General features: G+C 36.6%; 1 protein-coding gene across 7 annotated transcripts in view; it reads left to right on the forward strand.

Moving 5' to 3' along the window:
- The window catches only part of WWP1 (WW domain containing E3 ubiquitin protein ligase 1), a 112,563-nt gene that overhangs the window by 44,394 nt on the left and 42,985 nt on the right, over positions 1-25,184 (forward strand). For 6 of the 7 annotated variants that reach the window (XM_035011468.1, XM_035011473.1, XM_035011475.1 and 3 more), the window contains 3 exons: positions 13,008-13,145; positions 13,240-13,306; positions 17,137-17,321. In XM_035011468.1, the coding sequence (XP_034867359.1) occupies positions 13,008-13,145; positions 13,240-13,306; positions 17,137-17,321 (390 nt within the window). The remainder of the gene's footprint in view (positions 1-13,007; positions 13,146-13,239; positions 13,307-17,136; positions 17,322-25,184) is intronic. The other variant, XM_035011474.1, reaches the window with a different exon arrangement.

The following is a 25,184-nucleotide window of genomic DNA, read 5'->3' on the forward strand; positions in this document are numbered from 1 at the left end:
ACCCAGGCGCCCCCATACTGTTTTGATTATAGATTTGTAGTATATCTTGAAGTCTGTGATTATGGTACCTCTGCTTTGTTCTTCTTTTTCAAGATTGCTTTGGCTGTTTGGGGTCTTTTGTGGTTCCATACAAATTTTAGGGATATTTGTTTTAGTTCTGTGAAAATACTATTGATATTTTGATAGATTGCATTAAATCTGTAGATTGCTTTGGGTAGTATGGATATTATAACAATATTAATTCTTCCAATCCATGAGCATGGTATATCTTTCCATTTGTGTCATCTTCAATTCTTTCATCAGTGTTTTATAGTTTTCACAGTATCAGTCTTTTTACCTCCTTGGTTAAGTTTATTTCTAGATATTTTATTATTTTGGTGCAATCGTAAATAGAATTGTTTTCCTAATGTCTCTGCTACTTCATTATTAGTGCATAGAAGTGCAACGGATTTCTGTATAATAGTTTTATATCCTACAACTTTACTGCATTCATTTACTAGTTCTGATAGTTTTTTGGTGGAGTCTTTAGGGTTTTCTGTGTGTAGTATCATGTCATCTGCACATAGTGACAATTTAGCTTCTTTCTTACCATTTTGGATACCTTTTCTTTCTTTTACTTTTTTTCCTTGTCTGATTGCTGTAGCAAGGTTTTTAAATACTGTATTGAATAGAAGTGGCAAGAGTGGACATCCTTGTCTTGTTCCTGATCTTACTGGAAAAGCTCTCAGTTTTTCACCATTGAGTATGATGTCAGGTGGATTTTTCATATATGGCGTTTATTATATTGAGGTACGTTCCCTCTAAACCCACTTTGTTTAGTTTTTATTAATGTATGTTGAATTTTGTCATATGCTTTTTCTACATCTATTGAGATGATCATATGATTTTTATGTTTCATTTTGTTAATGTGGTGTATCACATTGATTGATTTGTGAATATTGAACCATCCCTACATATCTGGAATAAATCCCACTTGATAGTGGTGAATGATCCTTTTAATGTTTTTTTGAATGCAGTTTGCTAATATTTTGTTGAGGATTTTTGCATCTGTGTTCATCAGGGATATTGGCCTGTTATTTTCTTTTTTCATAGTGTCTTTGTTTTTGGTATGAGGGTAATTCTAGCCTTGTGGAATGAATTTGGAAGTTTTCCCTCCTCTTCTGTTTTTTGGAGTAGTTTGAGGAGAATAGGTATTAACTCTTCTTTAAATGTTTGGTAGAGTTCACCTATTAATCCATCTGATTTTTGACTTTGGTTTTTGGGAGTTTTTTGATTACCTATTCAATTTTGCTACTAGTAATTGCTTTGTTCTGATTTCCTGTTTCTTCCTGATTCAGTTTTGGAAGATTGTGTTTCTAGGAATTTAACCATTTCTTCTAGGTTGTCTAATTTGTTGACATATAATTTTTTTAGTAGTCCCTTATAATCCTATGTATTTTTGTGGTGGTGTTTGTTACTTCTCTTCCATTTGTGATTTTACTCTTTTTTTCCCCCGATGAGGCTGGCAATTTTGTTTTATCTTTTCAAAGAACCAGCACTTGGTTTTATTGATCTTTTTTGTTTTTGTTTTGTTCTTTTAGTCTCTATTTTAATGTATTTCTCCTCTAATTATTTTCTTTCTTCTGCTAACTTTGTGGTCTGTTTGTTACTCTTCTTCTAGCTTCTTTAAGTATAAAGATAGATGGTTTATTTGAGATTTTTCTTGCTTCTTGAGGGGCCTGTATTGCTATAAATTTCCCTTCTAGAACTGCTTTTGTTGTATCCCAGAACTTGGGACTGACTGTTCTGTTTTCATTTTCATTTGTCTCCCTGTATTATTTGATTTCCTCTTTGATTTCTTCATTGAGCCATTGGGTGGTTGTATAGTAGCATGTTGCTTAGCCTCCACGGTTTTTTTGTTTTGATTCAGGTTTGTTTTCTTGTTTGTTTGTTTTTGTAATTGATTTCTAGTTTTGTACAGTTGTTTAAAAGGTGCATGATATGGCTTCGGTCTTATTAAATTTATTGAGGCTTGTTTTGTGGCCTAACATGATCTATCCTGGAGAATGTTCCATATACACTTGAAAAGAATGTATATTATGTTACTTTTGGATAGAATATTTTGTATATATCTGTTCAGTCCTTTAGAATTGATGGACTAATGTGTCCTTTGAATACTGTTTTCTTACTGGTTTTCTGCCTGGATGATCGACCCATTGATGCAAATGGGGTATTAAAGTTCCCTACTATAACTGTATTACTATCAGTTTTTCCCTTATGTTTGTTAATATTTGCTTTATGTATTTGGCTCTTCCAGTTTTGGGTGCATAGGTATTTATAGTAGTTATATACTTTTGTTGGATTGTTCCCTTTATCATTATGTAATGTCCTTCTTTGCCTCTTTCACACACTTTATTTTAAAGTCTGTTTTGTCTGATAATAAGCACTGCTACCTTGGCTTTTTCTTTCACTTCCATTTGCATGGAATATTTTTTTTCATCCTTTCACTTTCAGTCTGCACATGTCTTTAGGTCTGAAGTAAGTCTCTTCAGCAGCATATAGATGAGTTGTTTTTAATCCATTCTGTCACCCTATTTCTTTTGATTGGAATACTTAGGCCATTTACATTTAAAGCAATTGCCATTTTGTTAATTGTTTTCTGATTGTTTTTATAGTTTTTCTCTGTTCCTTTCTTCTCTAGCTCTCTTTCTTTGTGATTGATGACTTTCTTTAGGTTATGCTTGGCTTTCTTCCTCTCAATTTTTTGTGTAGCTGTTAGTTTTTGGGTTTGTGGTTACTGTGAAGTTCATATATAAGATCTTAAGTATATAGCAGTCTGTATATTAAATTGATGGTCACTTATGTTCAAACACATTCTAAAAGAACTTTTTAAATCCTCGCCTCCATGTTTTATGTATATATTGTCATAATTTTCTTACTTGTAATTATGGTCTTGTCTTTTCCATTTAAAGAAGTCCCTTTAACATTTCTTATTAGGCCAGTTCAGTGGTGTTAAACTCTTTAACTTTTATCTGGGAAACCCTTCTATTCTGATTAATAACCTTGCCAGGTACAGTATTCTTGTTTGTAGGGTTTTTTTTCTTTCAGTACTTTGAATATATCATGCCACTCTCTTCTGGTCTGCAAAATTTCTTCTGAAAAATCATCTGATAACCTTGTGGCTTTTCTTGCATACATTACTAGTTGCTTCTCTCTTTCTGCTTTTAAATTTTTTTGTTTATCTTTGATATGTTAATTATTATGTTGTGGTGCGGACCCTCTTGGGTCATCTTCTTTGGAACTCTCTGTGCTTCCTGAACCCTGATGTCTATTTCCTTCCCCAGGTTAGGGAAGTTTTCAGCTATTATTTCTCAAATGAGTTTTCTGTCCCTTTCTCCCCTTCTCCTGGGACCTGTAATGTAAATGTTTGTTTGCTTGTTGTTGTCCAAGAGATCCCATAACTTATCCTCATTTTCAAACAACTCTTTTCTTTTTGCTTTTTAGCATGGGTGCTATTACCCTTCCTTCCATATCACTGATTCATTCTTCTGCATTATCTAATCTGTTTATTCTCTCTAGTGTAGTGTTTTTGTTTTTTGTATTCTTCAACCCAGATTATTTTCTATGTCTTTGTTGAAGTTTTCAGTAAGTTCATCCACTTTTCTCCCCAATCCAGTGAACATTTTTTTTTTTTTTTTTTTTTTTGAGAGAGAGAGAGCACAAGAGGGGGTAGGGTCAGAGGGAGAAGCAGACTCCCTGCCAAGCAGGGAGCCCGATGCGGGATTCGATCCCGGGACTCCAGGATCATGACCTGAGCTGAAGGCAGTCGCTTAACCAACTGAGCCACCCAGGCGCCCTCCAGTGAATATCTTTATGACCATTATTTTGAACTCGTTATTGGGTAGATCGGTTGTTTCCATTTCATTTAGTTTTTTTCTGACGTTTATTCTCATTCTTTTTTAGAGCATATTCCTTTGTCTCCTCATTTTGCTGACTTTGTTTGTTTCTGTGAATTAGGCAATACAGCTGCCTCTCCTAAACTTGAAGGAGTGGTCTTATGTTTGGCTGTGCGTGGCACCTCTTTTTTCGTGCACATAATTATTTCTCATAACTCACAACCCAGAGATAATTACTGCTAACAGTTTGGTGAATTTTGTTTGTGTGTATTTAACAATTGGGACTTTATTCAGTTTTATATTCAGCTTAGCTCTCAATATTATGTGCATTTCCCTGTATCATTCAGTGGTATTCTTTTCAAGCTAGTTTAGTAATTTCATATTTTATCATATACTGTAATTTATTTAATCATGCTTCTGTCATTGCTATCTAGATTGTTTCCAATTTTGTTATATTAGACTGTATTGAACCTTCATATAAGGATTATAATTATCCTCCCTACAAAGATTGTGATATTTATCTGCCAAAATAATTTTGTAGGAAGGTCAGAATGTCAATATTCCTTGAAAGGAAACTTGTATAAATTGTATAAACTTGAAGTTATCTCTTATAATTTAATTGAGCAGAATATGCTCAGAGGAAAAATAAAATTTTGTAAACATTCATACATTTCTGAAGTTGACAGCTTCAGAAATGCTAGTAGTAGTATCCTATACACCCTATGCAGTCCATCTTTTTTTTTTTTTTTTTTAATAATTGAAAGGTATATTAGTTTGCCAGGGCTGCCATACCCAAATACCAAAGACTGGGTGTCTTAAATAACAGAAGTGTACTTTCTCACAATTCTGGCAGCTAGAAGGCTGAAATCAAGGTGTCAACAGGGTTGGTTTCTTCTGAGGACGTCTCTCTTTTTAGCTTACAGATGGCCATCTTCTTTTATCTTCACATTGTCTTCCCTCTGTGCATGTGTCTGTATCAGAATTTCCTCCTCTTAAAGGACACCAGTCATTATTGGATGAGAGGCACCTCATTTTAATTTAATTACCTTTTTTTTTTTTTAAAAAAGGAAATTCAGCTTTAGTCTTCCTTCTTTTTTTTTTTTTTTTTTTTAAAGATTTTATTTATTTATTTGAGAGAGAGAATGAGATAGAGAGAGCATGGGGTGGGGGGAGGGTCAGAGGGAGAAGCAGACTCCCCGCTGAGCAGGGAGCCCGATGTGGGACTCGATCCCAGGACTCCAGGATCATGACCTGAGCCAAAGGCAGTCGCTTAACCAACTGAGCCACCCAGGCGCCCTAATTACCTTTTTAAAGATGCTATTTCCAAATAGAGTCAGCTTCTGAGATACCAGGGGTTAGGACTTAAACATACGAATTTGTGGGGGCAGAGCATAACTCAGTCTATAACAGAAGTTAAGTAAATTAATTTTTAAAGTTAAAGCTTGTGAATCATAGTGCTTTCAAGGTAAAAGAACCCTATGGGCATTAATCCCAATGACTCATTTTATTTATTAAGTAACTTTTAATGTAAGTGGTTTGCTCAAGAACAGAAGTTTTGACTAGAACACTGGTTTTCTGATCCTTAGCTTTTAATTTTCATTAGAATAATAGAAAGTTAATGTAGTTCTAGATAGCCTTGTAGAATTTAAAAATACACTCATAATTGATAAAACTCTTGGGCGTCTTTGGTTTAGCCTGTTGGCTTGGCACTTGGACATTGTCCCTCTTCAAATTTATGAAACTAATTTCTTCCTCTTCTTAAGGCCCTGGCATTTTCTTCTCATAAATTCATGTTTTTCTGTCCCTTCTGCTGATATATTTGAGGTAAGAGTGGAGGCTTAATTCATTTGAATAGGTATATCTCCCAATTTTGAAGATACTTACTTCTTTGGCCTTCGTGGTATAATATGAGTTGTTATAGCCGTAAATAAAACCCACAACTAAACCAACCTAAAATCATCTTATATTTTCCCCAAAAATATCCAACAGCAGCTTACTAGGGAAATTCTTTCATTTCTTCACATTTAAATCCCAGCAAGCCTTCTAGTCCTTAGCCTTCATTTTTTTTTTCTTGTCATAACCTAGTTGGATAATGACCATAGCTTTTGCTCATGCAATCCTCTGATAGATATATTGTCTCAGAAATTATGTAGGCTTAAGCCCTCATTTGCACTCCAACCTTTAGTTACGTTTTCAGATCACTTGAATGCCATTCTAAATTATGGAAGTTATCTAATTGGCTCTGCAGAGATAAATGGTATGTCCTCAGCCTTGGATACTGATATCTGAGATCTCTCAATCCCACTATTTCTTAACTGCAAAGGAAAAATCCCTCTATTATTAAAAATAAAACCTGATAGTAGTTAAAATGGTAAGGACAGATTCTAATCAGTAATATCCTCTTGCAATAAGGAAGAGGGTCCAGCTTGATCTGAACTCAACTTGTATTTGTATAGAGGTAACTGGGCATTTCAAAGGGAGAATGAGGAAGTAGAGAGGTGGGTGGGTATGGGTGGAAGCTAAGTAGAGTCAGGGAAGTGAAAAATGACAAAGGTTTTATTGGTATAAATGTGATTAGGCCAGTTTTTTCTGCTAGTTAGAATTCTGTTCTCCCAAGTGGACTGTGAGTCCTAGGCCCTATCCTTCTGGATGATTACATTTCTGAGGAGTGGCTTTCAGATTCTTGACAAAGACACTCCCAAGTTATAGGAGATAACATATACAGTTGACCCTTGAACAACACAGGTTTGGACGGTGCGGGTCCCCTTATATTTTTTTGAATTTTTTACACTACAATACCATAAATACATTTTCTCTTCTTTTTTTTTTTTTTAAGATTTTATTTATTTGCGAGAGAGAGAATGAGAGACAGAGAGCATGAGAGGGAGGAGGGTCAGAGGGAGAAGCAGACTCCCCGCTGAGCAGGGAGCCCGATGCGGGACTCGATCCTGGGACTCCAGGATCATGACCTGAGCCGAAGGCAGTCGCTCAACCAACTGAGCCACCCAGGCGCCCTACATTTTCTCTTCTTATGGTTTTCTTTTCTTTTTAAGATTTTATTTGTTTATTTGACAGAGAGATATAGTGAGAGAGGGAACCCAAGCAGGGGGAGTGGGAGAGGGAGAGCAGGCTTCCCGCTGAGCAGGGAGCCCAGTGTGGGTCTCGATCCCAGGACCCTGGGATCATGACCCAAGCTGAAGGCAGACACTTAATAGCTGAGCCACCCAGGCGCCCTTTTTTATGGTTTTCTTAGTTACATTTTTCTTTTCTCTAGCTTAATTTATTGTAAGAATACAGTATATAATACATATAGCATTTTATTTATTTATTTATTTTAAGATTGTATTTATTTGACAGAGCACAAACAGAGGGAGAAGCAGGCTCCCTGCTGAGCAAGGAGCCCGATGTGGGACTCGATCCCAGGACCCTGGGATCATGACCTGGGCCGAAGGCAGCCACTTAACCAACTGAGCCACCCAGGCGTCCCTACATATAGCATTTTAAATATGTGTTCACTGACTGTTTCTGTTATTAGTAAGGCTTCTGGTTATCTGTAGACTATTAATAATTAAATTTGAGGGGAGTCAGAAGTTACAGGGGGATTTTCAACTGCACTGGGAGTCAGTGCCCCTGAACCCTGCATTGTTCAAGGGTCAACTGTACATCTCAAAATGAGAGAGGAAGGATATTTACCACTGTAAGCCCTTTTTAGAAAATGCTCTAAGATAGGGTAGTAGTCAGGGTCCTCTCACAGGTGTAGATGGAACAAACATTAAATTTTTTTTAGCAGCCCTGAATTTTGTCAGGCACACACTTTAAGTGCGGCTACGATCATCCTTGAGTTGTTAGAACTCTGTTAGTGTGTGTCCGGGTTTTTTAATGTGGGGGGGGGGGGCAGGTAGTGGATGAGATCCACTGCTGAGCATTTGCAGTTTTTATAGGCCAAGGTGAGGCCTAGTCAAGAAGATGGCTCAGAGGAGCCTGACTGGAGTTTAAGGAGAGAATCTTTATCACCATTCATGAAAAGTGAAAGAGTGTATAGCTAATGCCCACATCAGAGTGTATATAGAACTTCATTTTGTATTTCAATTTTGAGACTAACAGAGCTACTTTAAACACCTGAGGGAAGAGTCAGATGGCTGCCACTCAAGCACTGGGGATTACACTGGTTTTTTTTATGGTGTTAGTAGAACCAAGAACTTAGCTTTTGTTGAGGAAAGCATTTTGAAATCCATTAAGTTCACTTTAAATTGAATTATGTCCCAAGTGATTTACAGTAATCAGATAATTTGAAAATTATCCCTTTACATCAAATGGTAGGGAAACACAGCTGAGAAATGTGTCATTTATGACAGAGGACAGAGCATAAGTCAAATTTAATTTTATTTAAAAACTTGCTTTAGTCTTAGCTAATACTAATTTGTTTAGTTTGCTAAGTCTTAAGTTCTTTTTTTAAATTCACTTAGTATCAGCACAGACTAAAATATGTTAAAACCAAGCTTTTGAACAAATAGTATTCTCATACCCAGTGATATAAATGCATTTCTATTCTTTAGAAAGATTTTCAGGATTGAAATTACTAGGTCAGAGGGAATGAGCAGTTTGAAGCCTCTGGCTGTGCATAGCTGTCTCATTGCCTTCCTGAAATATGACTCTAATTTGTACACACAAGGAAGCATATGAGAGCGCCCATTTGTAAATATTTGCCATACTAATAGATTTTAAAAATGAAGATTGTGGGGCACCTGGGTGGCTCAGTCGTTAAGCGTCTGCCTTCAGCTCGGGTCATAATCCCGGGGTCCTGGGATCGAGCCCCGCATCGGGCTCCCTGCTCCGCGGGAAGCCTGCTTCTCCCTCTCCCACTCCCCCTGCTTGTGTTCCCTCTCTCGCTGTGTCTCTCTCTGTCAAATAAATAAATAAAATCTTAAAAAAAAAAAAAAGATTGTTTTTATCAAAGCATTTCTTTAATAATTAAAAAAGCCACATTTATTGATCATTCATATTTCATCATTTGTGACTGTCTTATATTCTTTGTACATTTTTTTATTGGTTGTTCCTTGTTTTCTCATTAATTTATAAGAGCTCTTTTTTCTCCCAGTTATTCATTTGCCACTTTTTTATTAGTTTTGGTTGATAGAAGTTTAAGATTATTCTGTCATTAAAGTTTATCCAGCTTCCATTTTTTTATGCTCAGAGAATGTTTTTCAGTCCCTATATTTCATTTATCTACTTTCTTCTTACACATTTATTACTTTATTTTTAATTTCTTTTTTAAATTCTTACTAATTTTGTTACATGCTAGGAGATGGACACTTTGTGGGTTATTGCACGTTGACTCGTAGTGTGATATAATGGAAAGACCTGGGGTTTCGAACACCTGGTTATTCTTGGGACTGTTATAACTTGTAACCCAATACAAGTTTGTTTTGTTTCTAAAGTTCTGTTACAATCATACATATCTGTATGTTGGCCAGCCTCAAAAACTGCCCCAAGCATTCCTACCTTCTGGTGTTTGCACCTTGTGTGGTCCGCCCCACATTGACTCAGAGATGGTCTGTGACGGAATACGATAGAGAAGTAATGGTATGGGACCTCCAAGACTTGGTCATAAAAGACATTTCAGCATTTGCCTTGGTCTCTTGGATTATATGCTCAGAAGTTACCATTGTGAGGACTCAAGAAGCCCTGTAGAAACACCTAAATGGAGAGGAGCTGAGGCCTCTTCTCAGCTCTCAGCACCAGCTTGTTAGCTGTGTACATGAGCCACTATTTAAGAGGATTTTCTAGCCCCTCTCAAATTTCTAGCCCACAGAAACTGAGCAGTAATAAATGATTATTGTTATTTTTAGTGACTAAACTTTAGGATAATTTGTTACTTAGCAGTAGATAATAGAGTGTACAAGCAGTTTTTTAAAATGGCTTCAGAATATGACTGAGTTAAATCTAAATATGTGAAACACCTTAAAAACAAGATTGTTGAAGATATTTTATTTTCTGTGGGGAAAGAAAGAGTGTATGTTTTTTGACAAATTGGTGATAGAAGGATAAATCATCTAGTCACATACCTAGCTTCAAAGAGGCTCAGATTGTTCTGTTGCCCTATTAAAACTAAGAAAGAATGTCTAAGAGGAAAGAAAAATCAGATAAAAGTTGTAAAATTATAAGTTTCCTGAGGACAGTCCTATCTTAATAACTTATTTTAAACATTTATTAAGCACCTACCTTCTGTCAGGTACTGAGGATACATCACTAAATTAGATAGATACTATTTCTGCTCTTTTGGAGACTTCAGTTTAGTTGGGGAGGTCAGGTCCCCTCCACCTCCCAAAAAATTCTGGGGATAAGTCTGTTAAATAAGTGGGGTAATGGTAGGGAGGCTTACTTTAGGCTGGTCAGTGTTTATTCTGCTTTCTCAGTATAGTGTCTGGTACACATTAGGCATTTATATACTGAATAGATGAATATGTCTGAGTTGGTTTGTTTATACTGTTAGAATAATACTGTCATTCCCCCTGCCAGTGTACATACATGCACATGTAGATGGGAAGTATTTATGTGATAGTCCTCCCAATTTTATGACTCAGAAAGGTTATATCCCAATTTTCCATGTTCAGAATTGTGAAAGACTAGATGCTATAAACAACCTCCTGCTGCAGAGCAGTATGTCCCTGATAGAACACATTTTTATGACAGTAACAGTTTTCACAAAGAGGCAAAGTGGTTTTCATTGCCCCCTTCTTCCAAAAAAATAAAAAATAAAGGCAAGGAAAATCTTACAAACTGGAATTAGAATAGTGGATGATGCTGATAGCAGTTTTCAGGATATTGAGCTTTTGGCTAACCAGATGGGGGGCTGAGCTAGGACTCCTGTAGTCTAGACTCTTGGGGGTGCCCTCAAACCACTGACAGAATTAGAAACACACCCTGACTGTACTAAACCCCAAAGATTACTCTTAGTCTAATATCAGAGAATGAATTCATCATCAAAGATTATAAATTATAAGAAGAAGCCATTGTAAGCAGGGATTGGCAAATGTTTCCTGTAAATGGCCAAGATAGTAAATAAGCTTTGCAGGTTATATAGTCTCATCATTCGTATTCAACTCTTCCATTGTAGTGGGAAAGCAGCCATAGAAGATATGTAAATGAATGAACATGACTATGTTCAAATAAAACTATTCACAAAAACAGGTAAGAGGCCAGATTTGGCCTGCAACCACAGTTTGCTAACCCCTGCAATAGAGTATGGAGTAGAAGAGATATTTTAAGAGTTAATGTCTGTGTTTGAATACTGATGAAAAATAAATTCTTAGGTCCATTATATCCCAAGCAAGATGATAAAAAGAAAGTCATGCTTTCATCAAGTGAAATGCATGACACCAAAGACCAAAAAAACAGCTATAGAGAAAAAGATCATGTGAATGGATTTATAAATTAGAATTGCAGAATTAGGAGTAACAGAAGAAGATAGTGGGAAAAATATCCTCAAAGAGTTGAGAGATTATCATCAATATAAAATAGTGTGCTCAACAAATCTTTTGAAGATGAGAATGCAGACATACATAGATTAAAAAAATGAGAGAAATTACCACCAATAAACCTACATTAAATGGATTTTGGAAAGGTTATTCTTTAAGAATCTACTCAAGCTAAATATTTTAGGAACAGGAACTAAATCTCCATATTCCAGATACTTTAAATAGAGAGTGATGACAAAATGAAATAGAATGGTAGTCAGTGTAGTTTTCTTCAGATATAGATTATTAGAATCTAGGTAAAGCTGAAATTTATGCTTTTGTAGGGTTTTTTTTTTTTTCATACTTTTGTATTTTGCCTAGTCTCTAATTGTTTTTATTAGTATTTTTGTGATGTGGAGTGGAAATGAGGTTTATGATGGTATTAAGTTTGGGGTGGGTAATCTAAAAGGTCTTCTTTTATTATATGGTTCTTAAATTTTTTGCAAAGAATTTCTGTCCAGTGATTATAGTGGTTCCAGATTTTTTTTTTGTCTTTTCTTTTCTTTTTTTTTTTTTAAGATTTTATTTATTTATTTGACAGAGTCACAGAGAGAGAGGGAACACCAAGCAGGGGTAGTGGGAGAGGGAGAAGCAGGCTTCCTGCAGAGCAGGAAGCCCAATGTGGGGCTCGATCCCAGGACCCTGGGATCATGACCTGAGCCGAAGGCAGGCATTTAACAACTGAGCCACCAGGCGCCCCTTGTCTTTTCTTTATTTGGATAATTAGTATGCTTATGCTGGACGTTGATAAATGGGGGGGGCACCCAAATTTGTTAAATATAGGAAAGACCAAAATTAAGGACATAATCTAAGAAGAACTATGTTCCGTGGTTCTGAAAGCTGCAGAGAGAGCCAGTGAATATCAGACTGAAGTAATTGGCTTCATTTTGGATAGTAAAGGGATCACTAAAAACTTATTATATTTCTGTGGGATAGAAGTCAAAGCAAAATGACCTTGAGTTTAAATAAGAACTACATATCCTAATAACAGGAAGGAAATATTTGGTCTTCTATGAAAAAGAAATAAACTCTTATCTTAGTACTTACCATTTATTGAGTGCTTAATGTGTGTCAAGCGTGGTGCTAAGAACTTTCTGTGTGGTTTTGCATTTGGGCCTTTTGACAGCCCTTTTTAGTTTGATGCCTTTATTATCTCCATTTTATAAGACTGCAACTGAGGCTTTATATAGTTGGACTACTTACTCAAAGTACAACAGTTAGCTCCAGAGCTGGAATCAGTAACCAGACCACCTGACTCCCATGCAGAAATTTTGCCTTAACCACAAGTCTTATGGGCTGAGGAGCAAGTTTAGGTAATTGTTGTGTTTATTATCTGCGTGTATTTATATGTTCTCTGTGCTTTATACAGTGCAGAGGAGCAATTAAAGATGACAATGAAAGCATGGGTGAGGGGCAAGGAGTTTTTCAACTTGGTGTGAAAGGGAGTGAGCCTGATGTATAAAAGGGTCTACTGATAAAAGTGCAAATAATTCTTTCCACATGTAGCCATGAAATACTGAACTAGAGTAATTCTTGATGTGTAGTTTTGATTTCTAACACATAATTTTGTATGTGGCAAAAGCTTTTAACTTAAGTTTTGTTTTTTTTTTCCTAGTGGAAAGAGTGAAAGAACAATTAAAACTTTCTTTGGAAAACAAGAATGGCATAGTGCAAACTGGTGAATTAACAGTTGTGCTCGATGGGCTGGTGATTGAGCAAGAAAATCTAACAAACTGCAGCTCATCTCCAACCAGTAAGATAACTTTATGTGTTTTTAAAATTTGAAAGGGAAAAAAACCCAGGAAGAAGTGTATAAAAACCTGCTTTCTTTCTTTCTTGTTGTTCAGTAGAAATACAGCAAAATGGTGATGCCTTACATGAAAATGGAGACCCTTCAACAAGACCAACCTCCAGGTAGAATATTTTATTTTAGTATTTGTGACAAGGTAATGTAACATTTTCCATATATAAAGCTTTACATTTTAACCTTAGTTTAGAGTTTGCCATAGAATTTAAAAGTTTCTGTCTAACCTTGTCATTTGTTTGAATTCTTATAAAAGTAGTTTTTAAAGAAATAACAACTTCATTGAGATATAATACACATACCAAAAGGTTTACCCTTTTAAAATAAATATTTCAGTAGATTTTGGTATAACCATCACCACTATCTAATTTCAGAAATTCTCCTCACCCTGAAAAGAGACTCTACTCATGAGCTGTCTCTCCTCATTCCTCTCTCCTCCTAGCTCCTGGCAGCCACTAATTTATTTTCCATCCCAGTGGCTTTGACTGTTCTGGCCATTTCTTAGGAATAGAATCATACAATATGTCACCCTCTATTACTAGCTGTTTTTACTTAGCATAAGGTTCATCTGTGTTGTAGCATGTGTCAGTCTTCATTCTTTTTTATTGGAAATGACTTCTTAGAATCTGCATTTAGGCATATTTTTATCAGTAAATAGGTAGACTCAGATAAGGTGGGAAAATGGGTATCTTTTTGCTATCTGAATGGGGAACTTCCTGTAGTAGATCACTATAAGATACATGCTCCACAGATTATAGTCTTTCCCCGGAAATCACCCTGCCATCTCAGAAACTCCCTAGCATTCACATTTGATGACAGTTAATAAAAGCTTTTTGGGGACGCCTGGGTGGCTCAGTCAGTTAAGTGTCTACCTTCAGCTCAGGTCATGATCCCAGGGTCCTAGGATCAAGTTCCGCATCGGGCTCCTTGCTCAGCAGGGAGCCCGCTTCTCCCTCTGCCTGCCATACCCCATGCTTGTGCTCTCTCTCTCTCTCTGACAAATAAATAAATAAAATCTTTTAAAAAAATAAATAGGGTGCCTGAGTGGCTCAGTCAGTTAGGCGTCTGCCTTGGGCTCAGGTCATGATCCCAGTTTCCTGGCATCGAGTCCTGCATCGGGCTCCCTGCTCAGTGGGGAGTCTGCTTCTCCCTCTCCCCTTGCTTATGCTCTCTCTCTGTGTAAAATAAATAAAATCTTTAAAAAAAAAAGAAAAGAATACTTAAAAAAAAAACCATACTGGAGTATGACAAAGTGTTGCTTCTATTAATACTAACATCATTATTCCTAAATTGACATTAACTGATTCTTATAGAGCACTTGAACAGATAAATATATCTTCTGAATATATATTTGGCTTAAATAAATATATTTACTTAGTGTCCATATGAGAAAATTAAGAATTAAAAGGGTACAACAATTGAGTAGATTAAAATATTTTGTGTGTGTGTATATATATCTGTAATCACATCTGTTTTTATAATTTTTGAAATACAATTTTAGGTGGGTAAAGGAGCTTGAATTACCACCAGTCTGAAACCTAATGTTGTTTACTGCATATAGTAAGACTTTTTTCTTTTTTAAAGATTTTATTTATTTATTTGAGAGAGAGTGAGAGAGAGAGAGCACGAGAGGCGGGATGGTCAGAGGGAGAAGCAGACTCCCCACTGAGCAGGGAGCCCGATGCAGGACTCGATCCTGGGACTCCCGGATCATGACCTGAGCTGAAGGCAGTTGCTTAACCAACTGAGCCACCCAGGCACCCTAGTAAGACATTTTGAATGAAAGATTAGATCTACAGCATCAGAAGAACTTCAAATGAGTTCTTTTACTTAGACTTCTGGATCACTGATTCTTGCTGAGTGGCTGGGGAGGGCTATGCAGATCAGAAGAATCACTTGGGAGCTTCCTTCAGACTTCACGTGTCCAAATTTCCTGAAGACATCTCGTTCCAAATATACAGGTGACAAAGGAAGGGAAAGTGGCATTCATTAATTTATTCATTTTTCATCAGATACTTATTACATGCCTGTTTGGTGCCAGACACTAGTGCAAGCACTAAGAATACTGGCCCTGTTCCTGTGAAATTGCATTCTGGTGGGATAAAGGTAGATCGTAAACAAGTAAAGAAATAAATTAACTAATTGGAGATAGTGCTAAGATGTATGAAGTCATTGAAATAGGACAAGGTGACAGGAATGGAAGGGAGCCTGTTTTAAAGAGAGATGTCGGGGGAATCATCTCTGAAGAAGTGCCATTTGAGCTACAATTAAAAAGCCAAAAATGTACTATCCATGCAGAGTTCTGTCAGGAGAGCATTATTCTAGGTAGAGGACATAGCAAGTGCAAAGACTTTGAGTTTATTTTTAGTTAATTTACGCTCTACAAATTCATCCAACTCTAGAATGTAGTATTTAACCTTTTCTTGATAATCCTGTAATCATTATAATATTACTGCCTGTATATAATAATTTATAATAAACATTTGAAGACTTTACAGCATGTTTTTATACTCAATAAAATTGATATGTAGTATATCTGCTGCAAGGTGAGCAAGGAGGAGCTTGGAGAGAAATAGATTTGAGATAGATGGGCAGGGCTCAGGGACATGATCTGATGTTTATATTTATTTATTTTTATTTATTTTTTTAAGATTTTATTTATTTGGGGTGCGTGGGTGGCTCAGTCGTTAAGCGTCTGCCTTTGGCTCAGGTCATGATCCCAGGGTCCTGGGATCGAGCCCCATATTGGGCTCTCTGCTCAGCGGGAAGCCTGCTTCTCCCTCTCCCACTCCCCCTGCTTGTGTTCCCTCCCTCGCTGTTTCTCTCTCTGTCAAATAAATGAAAAAAAAAAAAAAGATTTTATTTATTTGACAGAGGGAGAGAGTGAGCAAGCACAGGGAGAGGGAGAAGCAGGCTCACCACAGAGCAGGGAGCCCAATGCGGGGCTCGATCCCAGGACCCCGGGACCATGACCTGAGCTAAAGGCAGACAGTTAACCAACTGAGCCATCCACGCACCCCTGATTTACATATTTTTAAAAACATTAAGGCTGCTTTGTGGAGAGCACATATAGGGTAGCTTGTGTATTTGGAAAAACTGTTAACTTACGTGATACTGCCCAACTCCCTGTCCACTGTCAATAAGATTTAAAATGTTTGGTTTTAGGGGCTCCTGGGTGGCTCAGTCGTTAAGCGTCTGCCTTCAGCTCAGGTCATGATCCCAGAGTCCTGGGATCGAGCCCCGCATTGGGCTCCCTGCTCAGCGGAAAGTCTGTTTCTCCCTCTCCCACTCCCCCTTCTTGTGTTCCCTCTCTCGCTGTGTCTCTCTCTGTCAAATAAATAAATAAAATCTTTAAAAAAATAAATAAAAATGTTTGGTTTTGTAGTTGTAGATTTATTTATTTATTTGCAGTTCATATATGTACTATAAATTCTTTTAACTCTGCAATATAATACTTAGCTTTTCTGATTATCATGTACTCATTACTTTAGTGCCAGTACATTGTAATTTGTAATCAATATTTGAAGACCTTTTTCAGCTTATTTTCCAGTATTCAATAAAATTACAATAGGTTGGAATTGATTTTTTAAAGTTCCATAAGCTTTTTGAAAATACTTTCAGAGCATTTTAAAATAAAGATTATTCTTAAATATTTAAAATGTATGACTTGATCATTACTCTGAGGGACTGAATTCATTTTGATTTAGTGTATTTGTGTATCTGAGTGTACAGTTATCTGCCAGTGTGGATACTTGGAACTGAAGGTAATTTAAACTTTAATGTCATAAAAGCATGCTGTATCATTTGTTCATTACTCTTTCTACCTATCACTTTGTTTGAATATTAAGAATTTGGTAAATCTTTCTTATGACAATTCTGAACGAAAGTTACTTAATTTTACTTATTAAAGAAAGCATCTTTTTTTTTTTTTTTTTTTTAGGTTGGCTGTTGAAGGTACTAATGGAATAGATAATCATGCACCCACAAGCACTCTAGTTCAAAACTCATGCTCTTCGTATGTAGTTAATGGAGACAACACACCTTCATCTCCGTCTCAGGTTGCTGCCAGACCCAAAAATACACCAGCTCCAAAACCACTCACATCTGAGCCTGCCAATGACACTGGTAAGCATGGTGATTTATGACTCATTGTTTAAATGAAAACTAAATTAAACATTATGTACCAATGGCTACACTTCTTACTGTACAATCTTTCTTAATCTTTAGTTCTGTGATAGAAATCTAAAGATCACAATACCTGAAATATTTTCTAATAATTTGAATTTTTCTAGATTATTTAGGAGGGTATTCCAAATATATTTTCGGTTTAGAAGTAACAGTACATTTCACTAAGCATGTACTTATATGATAGATTCTTAGACTTTATGCTACAAATATTTCTGGAAGTAATTAGGTAAAGGGCCAGTTATTTATTAAGTTCACACCTGATTCATGAAAAGTATAAGAATGATGAATGCTCATTTCAGAAAGGCTTATATCACCACTTTGTTTCAATCTTGTCATCATCCTCCATTTAAACTATGGAATTTGGTAAGTTAGCTTTTCTTCCTAAAATATTTAGCTGTTTGAGTAGATTGGTGAAAGTATCTATTGACCACTGGTTAGTTGCATGGTTTAGTGTTTGGATATATTCAGATGTTGATGAAGGGAGGAGGACTTGCCGAGGCTCCCCCCATTGCAGGATCTCTTATTTATACTCCACAGCTTGTCAGGTACTTTATAGGTCCTTCCCATTGGGAACAAATTCACTTTCCACATTGTTCTCTCATTTATCCTTGCCCGAAATTTCAGGGAGAAAATAAAACACATAAGGAACCAGAATTGAAAGCTCCATTGTAAGTGATTACCACAACATTCACAGTAACTGCTAGGAAACATAGGACAATCATAATCTCTAACATTTGTGCTATATATGGTCTAAACAGTATATGTCAGGGCGCCTGGGTGGCTCAGTCGTTAAGCGTCTGCCTTCAGCTCAGGTCATGATCCCAGAGTCCTGGGATCGAGCCCCGCATCGGGCTCTCTGCTCTATGGGAAGCCTGCTTCTCCCTCTCCCTCTGCCCCTGCTTGTGTTCCCTCTCTCGCTGTGTCTCTCTCTGTCAAATAAATAAAATCTTAAAAACAAAAAGAGTAAACAGTATCTGTCTATTTACTGATTTAACTCTCACCATAACTAATTGAAATAGATACTAAAATCTTCCCCTTTTCCCAGGAGGAACTGAGGCACAGAGAAATCACAGCTAGGGAGTAGAAGAGCTGTAATTGACATCTGGCTCTCTCAGCTCTCTGTCCTCTGCTTCACTTTGATGTGTGTGATTTTTATAGTGTCTCAAAGTTGTATCGTTCATCTTTTATACTATGATAGGCTTCAAATAATCCCTCTTCCAAATTAGTGATTATGTTTTCACCTCCTCTGATAATTGTTGGTGGCATCTGACAAAACAGTCCCATCTGTCATCATTCTATTGGCCAGTTTACAAAGACTTCCGGAACCTCCTCTGTTGGTAGCAACCACTCTGCCAATGTCTTTTGTGTGATCTGGCATCCCTTAGTAGGAGGATGAATTCAGGTACTTCTCAAGGAATGGGGTAATCTTTAAGGCATTAGTGCAAAAATGGTATTCCTTTTTCTAATCAAGAACTTTAAAATCCGTTTTCATGTTGGAGTGTGGGTATGGGTAGGAGTGTGCATATTCTGTGTATAACATGTTACATGTTTTAATCCCTTACAATTCAGAATCCTAAAGTCTTTAAAACCAAAAGGATGTTTTGGTAAACTCCTTTGATGGCAAAATGACTAGAACTGATTTGAAGGGATTCATAGTTTATCATGCTTAGTGTTTTATCTCTCCATTTTGCCACAGAAATATTATTGTGAAATTACAACGTGTAGCCCCCAAACCTGCTCACTTACTATGTAATATACAATATGTGTGCCATATTAATTTTCTAAGTTCTGAAAACTTACAGATTCTGAAACACACTTGGCCCCAAGGTTTTCAGATAAGGGATTGTGGGCCTGTGCTAAGGAGTTTTAAGACAAATGATTTCATTTTACCAGAGACAGTATTATACAAGAGGGCTTTTGCGGGGGGAGGATTTTTTTCTCCTTCCTGTTCATTTGAGTTTTGATTAAGAGGGTCCATTTGATAAGTTTAGTTGCTGTAAATATTAGTTATTTTAAGCTAACTAGGAGGAGGCAGTCATGATTGAAAAGATTAGATTTGGCTTCTAACAGGACTAGGTTCAAATCCCAGCTCTATCATTTAATGTGTTAACTGTGTGACCTTGGACAAATTTCATATCCTCAAAATTTAGCTCTTCCATTTATTAAAAGGGGATGATAATTAACTACCTGGTAGGACTGTTTCAAATGTTAAATGAGATAATCTAAAAGATCTACAGTAGTCTTTCAGCGGTGGTAGATATTTAAGAAAAATACCGTTTCTTCTCCACTTGCCACTGTCCCAAAACTTCTAGTGTGAAATGACTTTTTCTAATATGTAATTACTCTTTTATTAATAAAATAGATCAGTGCTCAGTATGGTAAGTTTCAGGCAGGACTGACTGACTTCACAAGTTTGTTAAAACTTTTGTTTATAGCTTTTTATTTTGAAATAATTACAGAAAGTTGCCAAGAAGTGTAGAGGGAGGTCCCATGTTCCCTTCACCAGCCTCCCCCAATGTTAACATGCAGTGTATAACTATGATATAATATCAAAATCAGGAAATTGGCATTGACAAAATCTACATTTCACCAGTTACACTTGCATTTTGTGTGCGTGTAGTTCTGTGCGGTTTTATCATGTCTGGCTTCATGTAGTTGCCACTGCAGTCAAGATACAGAACCACACCATCACCAAAGGCCCTCTCGAACACTTGTGTGAATTGACTTTAAAGAAACTTAAAGTGCATATATAGAAGCAGTTCTTCGTCACACTTTTAAAAAGAAGTAAAAATGATACTCAAATACTCCAGTATTTCTGCCTTTTTCTACTTTATTTGAACAGTTACAGTGAGGACAAATGCATGGTGCTTTGAGAGGTACATATCATAAAGTACAAGGGAAACTTCTCAAGGATTAAACATGAAAGTAGGGAGATATGTCTTGTAAACCAAGTGTCGTAACAGCTGAAAGTAAGGATTGAGATACATTCATTAAGAAACCAAGCCAGTGAGTGGCACCTGGGTGGCTCAGTCATCGGTTGAGCATCCGACTCTTGATTTCTGCTCTGGTCATGGTCTTAGGGTCCTGGAATCTAACCCTTAGGGTCTGCACTTAGCCTGTGGGCTGCTTGGGTTTCTCCTCCCTCTCCGTCTGCCCCTCCCCCTGCTTGCACTCTTTCTCTAAATAAATAAATAAATAAATAAAATCTTTTTTAAAAAATGTACAAAAACTTAAAAAAAAACCAACCCAAGTCAGTGGGTGTGGTCTTATATCTGTAGAGAAGAAAATGCTTTGCATGAACTTCTATCCTACCTGTCACACGTTTTAAATACTAGCTTACATAAAATTCTCCACATTCTTGAGCAAAGAGCCTATGATCCTGACTTCCCTCCGTCTCTTTTTCTCTCTGCCTTCCGTTTCCCTTTTGTCTTTTTTGGTAGTTTGTCCTTTTACTCATCCTTATATCATTTGTTAACAGATGTTTATTTTGCAGGTACCACAGACAGATGTTTGTTTTGCAAGACACTGCTTGCCAGCTGGGTACATACACATCAGAGTTTCTCAATTTAAGCACTATTGGGCCAGATAATTCTTTGTTGTGGATAGCTGTCTGATGTATTGTACATTCCTGACCTGTACCCATTAGATACCACTAACATCCTCTCTTTCCCCTAGCTGTGACAACCAAACATAGCTCCAGACATTGCTAAAATGTCTTCAGAGTGGGGGACAAATTTGTCCCCAGTTGAGAACCACAGATCTATATCAATAATAATCTCTCCAATCAAAGATATGCCCACTCAGAATTTCCCCTGTTATTAACATTTTGCATTACTGTGGTATATTTGTTTTCTGGTTTTGTTTAGATAGGTCTTGAGTATAATTTTATTTTATTTATTTTTTTATTTTTTTATTTTTTAAAGATTTTATTTATTTATTTGAGACAGAGAGAATGAGAGACAGAGAGCATGAGAGGGAGGAGGGTCAGAGGGAGAAGCAGACTCCCCACCGAGCAGGGAGCCCGATGCGGGACTCGATCCCGGGACTCCAGGATCATGACCTGAGCCGAAGGCAGTCGCTTAACCAACTGAGCCACCCAGGCGCCCTTGAGTGTAATTTTAATGTTGAACTTACATAGGGTCATTGTGTTAAAATGTTTTGGTCAAATGGTACTAAGAGTTTTTCAGTTGATTCTTGTGAATGTTTTAAATAAACTTATCCTTTGTGAATGAGTTTCATCATTTTATTTCTAATATTTTTCACTTCTTTCTTGTCTTAATGCATTGTCAAAGTAATCAGCAGTATTGGAGTGGTGATTGTGATCTTCCTTGTTTTGTTTCTGATTTTAGTTTGTTCCTGACCTTAATGGAAATTCTCCTAATGCCTTGAAGTTAATATATGATGCTTACTGTGGGTTTCTGGGTTTCTGATGAATAATATAGATTATTTACTAATTTCTCTTGATTCCTCTTATCAAGTATTTTATCAGGGTTTTATTGAATGCTTTTTTGTTTGTATTGAAAGTAGTCATATGGGGGCTCCTGGGTGGCTCAGTTGGTTAAGCACCTGCCTTCGGCTCAGGTCATGATCCCAGGGTCCTGGGATCGAGCCCCGCATCGGGCTCCCTGCTCAGCGGAGAGCCTGCTTCTTCCTCTCTCTCTGCCTACCACTCTGCCTATTTGTGCTCTCTCTCTCTGTCAAATAAATAAATAAAATCTTTAAAAAAAAAAAAAAGTAGGCTTTTTTTTAAAAAGTAGGCTTTTTTTAATGTGTTAGCATAGTTGATTTCCTAACATAATTTCCTAATACTGAACTATCTTTTAATTTATTTAGTTGCAACTCTAGAGCTATATCACCCTCACAGAATAAATTAAGAAACTCAATTTTTCTTTTTCTTCCCTAATGTACTATACCACTTTAAATAACATGGGAGTGATCTGTTCATTGAAGGGTTCATAGAATTTTCTCAGAAAACTTAAGTGAGTCCTGTGCTCTTTGGTGGAATGATATTAGATATTTCATCACCTTTTTCATTCTACTGTGATGAGTCTTTTTTATTTTCTTTTTAAAGATTTTATTTTTAAGTAATCTCAACACCCAACATGGGGCTCAAACTCATAACCCTGAGATCAAGAGTCGCATGTCCCACTGACTGAGCCAGCCCGGTGCCCCATGATGTCTTTTCAATTTGTCTTTCTGTTATCTTAGTTAATATATTTCAGAGCTTAGCTTTTTTTTTTTTTTTTTAAGATTTTTTTCTTTTTAAAGTAATGTTCACACTCAAAGTGGGGCTCAAGAGTCACATGCTCTAGGAACTGAGCCAGCCAGGTGCCCCATAGTTAATATATTTGAGACTTACTGATATAAAGTGGTTCATGACATTCCTAGTGTTATTCATGTATGTTTTTCTTTATAAAACTCAGAAAGGTATACTTAATGGCTTCTCCAAATTTACCGGTAAGAATTCATCTGAAGCATTTGTTAAAAATACAGATTCCCAGACCCTTCCTTAGAGATTTCCCCTAGAAATTCATTAAGTCTAGAATGGGAACTGAGATCTATAGTTCCAACAAGATCTCAACGGATTCTTCTCAGGTAAATTAGGAAATTCTAATCTGTTTTACTGTTCTTTTAATTCCTTCTACCATTTTTCCTGCCTGGCTCTGGAATTGACTGTTAAGCTCATTTATTGCCATTCTTTCTTATATCCTTGGATACTTCTTTGGCTTTGTCCAGTAGCATTTGATACAGTTGTTTTCATTGCCATTAATTTCCCTAAAGTTTATAATTTCATTATTATTTCCTCTTTAACTTAGTATTTAGTTTATCTTATAAGCAAATTGATTGTGGATTGGGGGAGAACTATCATTTTTATGGACATAAAAGTATCAGTTTTCTCACTGGTAAAATGGGAATAATGCTGGTATCTGTCTCAGCATTGTTCTTTGAAGACCAAATAAAATAACCCTTAAAAAGTGTTTAGCAGATTATGTCAGACTTTCAGTAAACATTTTAGTAAGTTGTATTTTGTATTGCTTTGCTTCTAGTTTTTTGTTTATTTGTTTTGTTTTTTCTTGTCAGAGAGCGAGCACAAGCAGGGGGTGCTGGCAGGCAGAGGGAGAAGCAGGCTCACCGCTGAGCAGGGAGCCCGATACGGGACTGTCCCAGTTCCCTGGGATCATGACCTGAGCCAAAGCAGATGCCCAACTGACTGAGCCACCCAGGCACCCTGCTTGTTTCTAGTTTTATTGTAGTTAGAATGTGGCCTCCTTATTGTATAATTGGGGATTTTCCTTTGGTCTTTGACATGTCAGGTTTTCTAAAAATTTTTAGAGTGTTTGGATGGAATATGTATGTAAGAAACTAACTATAATTTAAGTCAGATATATTGTGTTATTAAATTCTTCATGTGCTTAACTAATATTTCTACTAACACTCTTTAATCTGCATAGTTTTGAGGGAGGTATGTTCAGTTCATTTCTTCCTCTGTGATCTGTTTTTAATTTATTGATTCAACAAATACTGTTTTCATATGCCAGGCATTTTGTAACAGTTGGGGAATACAAGAGTGAACAAGTCTGACAAAGCTTTCACACTCCGAACTTAATGAAAAGAAATAAAAACAAATACATAAAATGATTTCAGAACATGAGAACCTAAACAGGTTAGGGTGTGGCAGGAACAGCATTAAATAGGGTACTCAAGCACTGCCTCAAGTGGTTTCTGAAGATGTAATTGAGCATGTACTCGAAATGATGAGGAGAAGCCAGTCATGAGAAATTCCAAGACCATGGGAACCACAAGTGCACATCTCTGAAGTGGGAAGGAGTTTGTTCTATTCAAGGAACAGAAGAAAGGCCATTATGAGAAATCAAGGGTAGCTGTGGAGATTAATGTAGTCTTTAGTATAGGCCGTGGTTAAAGTTTGGAATTTATTCTGGTAGTCATAGGAATTCACTGGTGTGTTTAATTAGGGGAGTGAAAAGATCAGTTACATGTTTTGAAAAAGATTTCTTTGGGCTGTCATTTGGAGAATGGGTTGTAGTTGGACAAGAGAAAAAGCAGGCTGACTAAAATGTGGAGGCTGTTGCCAGTATTGAAAGCAAGAAATGATGGACCAGGAGGTAGTGGTACAGATGGAGGAAGAGCTGCGAGCACTTGCTGTTGAATTATTGTAGAAGAGAAGTTTCTGCCTTGAACAACTGAATGGTGCTATTTAATATTTCATTTTCTTCCTTTGTTTCTCACGGTTTGTGTTTTGTGTGCTGTGTTTTAGCATGCATAAAGGTTAATGACTGTTTCTTCTTGGTCTGGATTATCTTTTCTCAATTATTCCTCTTTTCCCATTTAGTGTTATTTTGCTTTGAAAATACTGCTGCTAAGCTTTTCCATTTTTGGAAATTAATTTCTGCACTGTTGAAGAGTAAATATTAAATGAGATAATTCTTTAAGTGAGCATCATATAGAGGACACCAGAATTTAGTCTCTCTGTGCACATTCTCTTTTCATTTCTCGGTGTTACCTAACAGTGTTTGATACAGGGTAACTGTAAATATTTTAATTCTTGTATTTTTTTTTCCTCCAAGCCATTCTCTCCCCCATATTTGGACAGAACTTAATTCATTCTCTTGGTTTTTTTGTAATTATAGTTTGATTCCTTTAATAGTACATTTCCTTTCCACTATTTAAATCTTTTTCTTTCTTTAAAAATCTACCTGATGATTCCATTACTCTTTATTAGGTCTCCCTCCCCCATTTCAATTAGAATTTTATGTGGCATTTTCTTTGGTTTTGGTTAAT

This window comes from Mirounga leonina, unplaced genomic scaffold (genome assembly GCF_011800145.1).
Source record: "Mirounga leonina isolate KUSES-001 unplaced genomic scaffold, KU_Mleo_1.0 Mir_165, whole genome shotgun sequence".
Lineage (NCBI taxonomy): Eukaryota > Metazoa > Chordata > Mammalia > Carnivora > Phocidae > Mirounga > Mirounga leonina.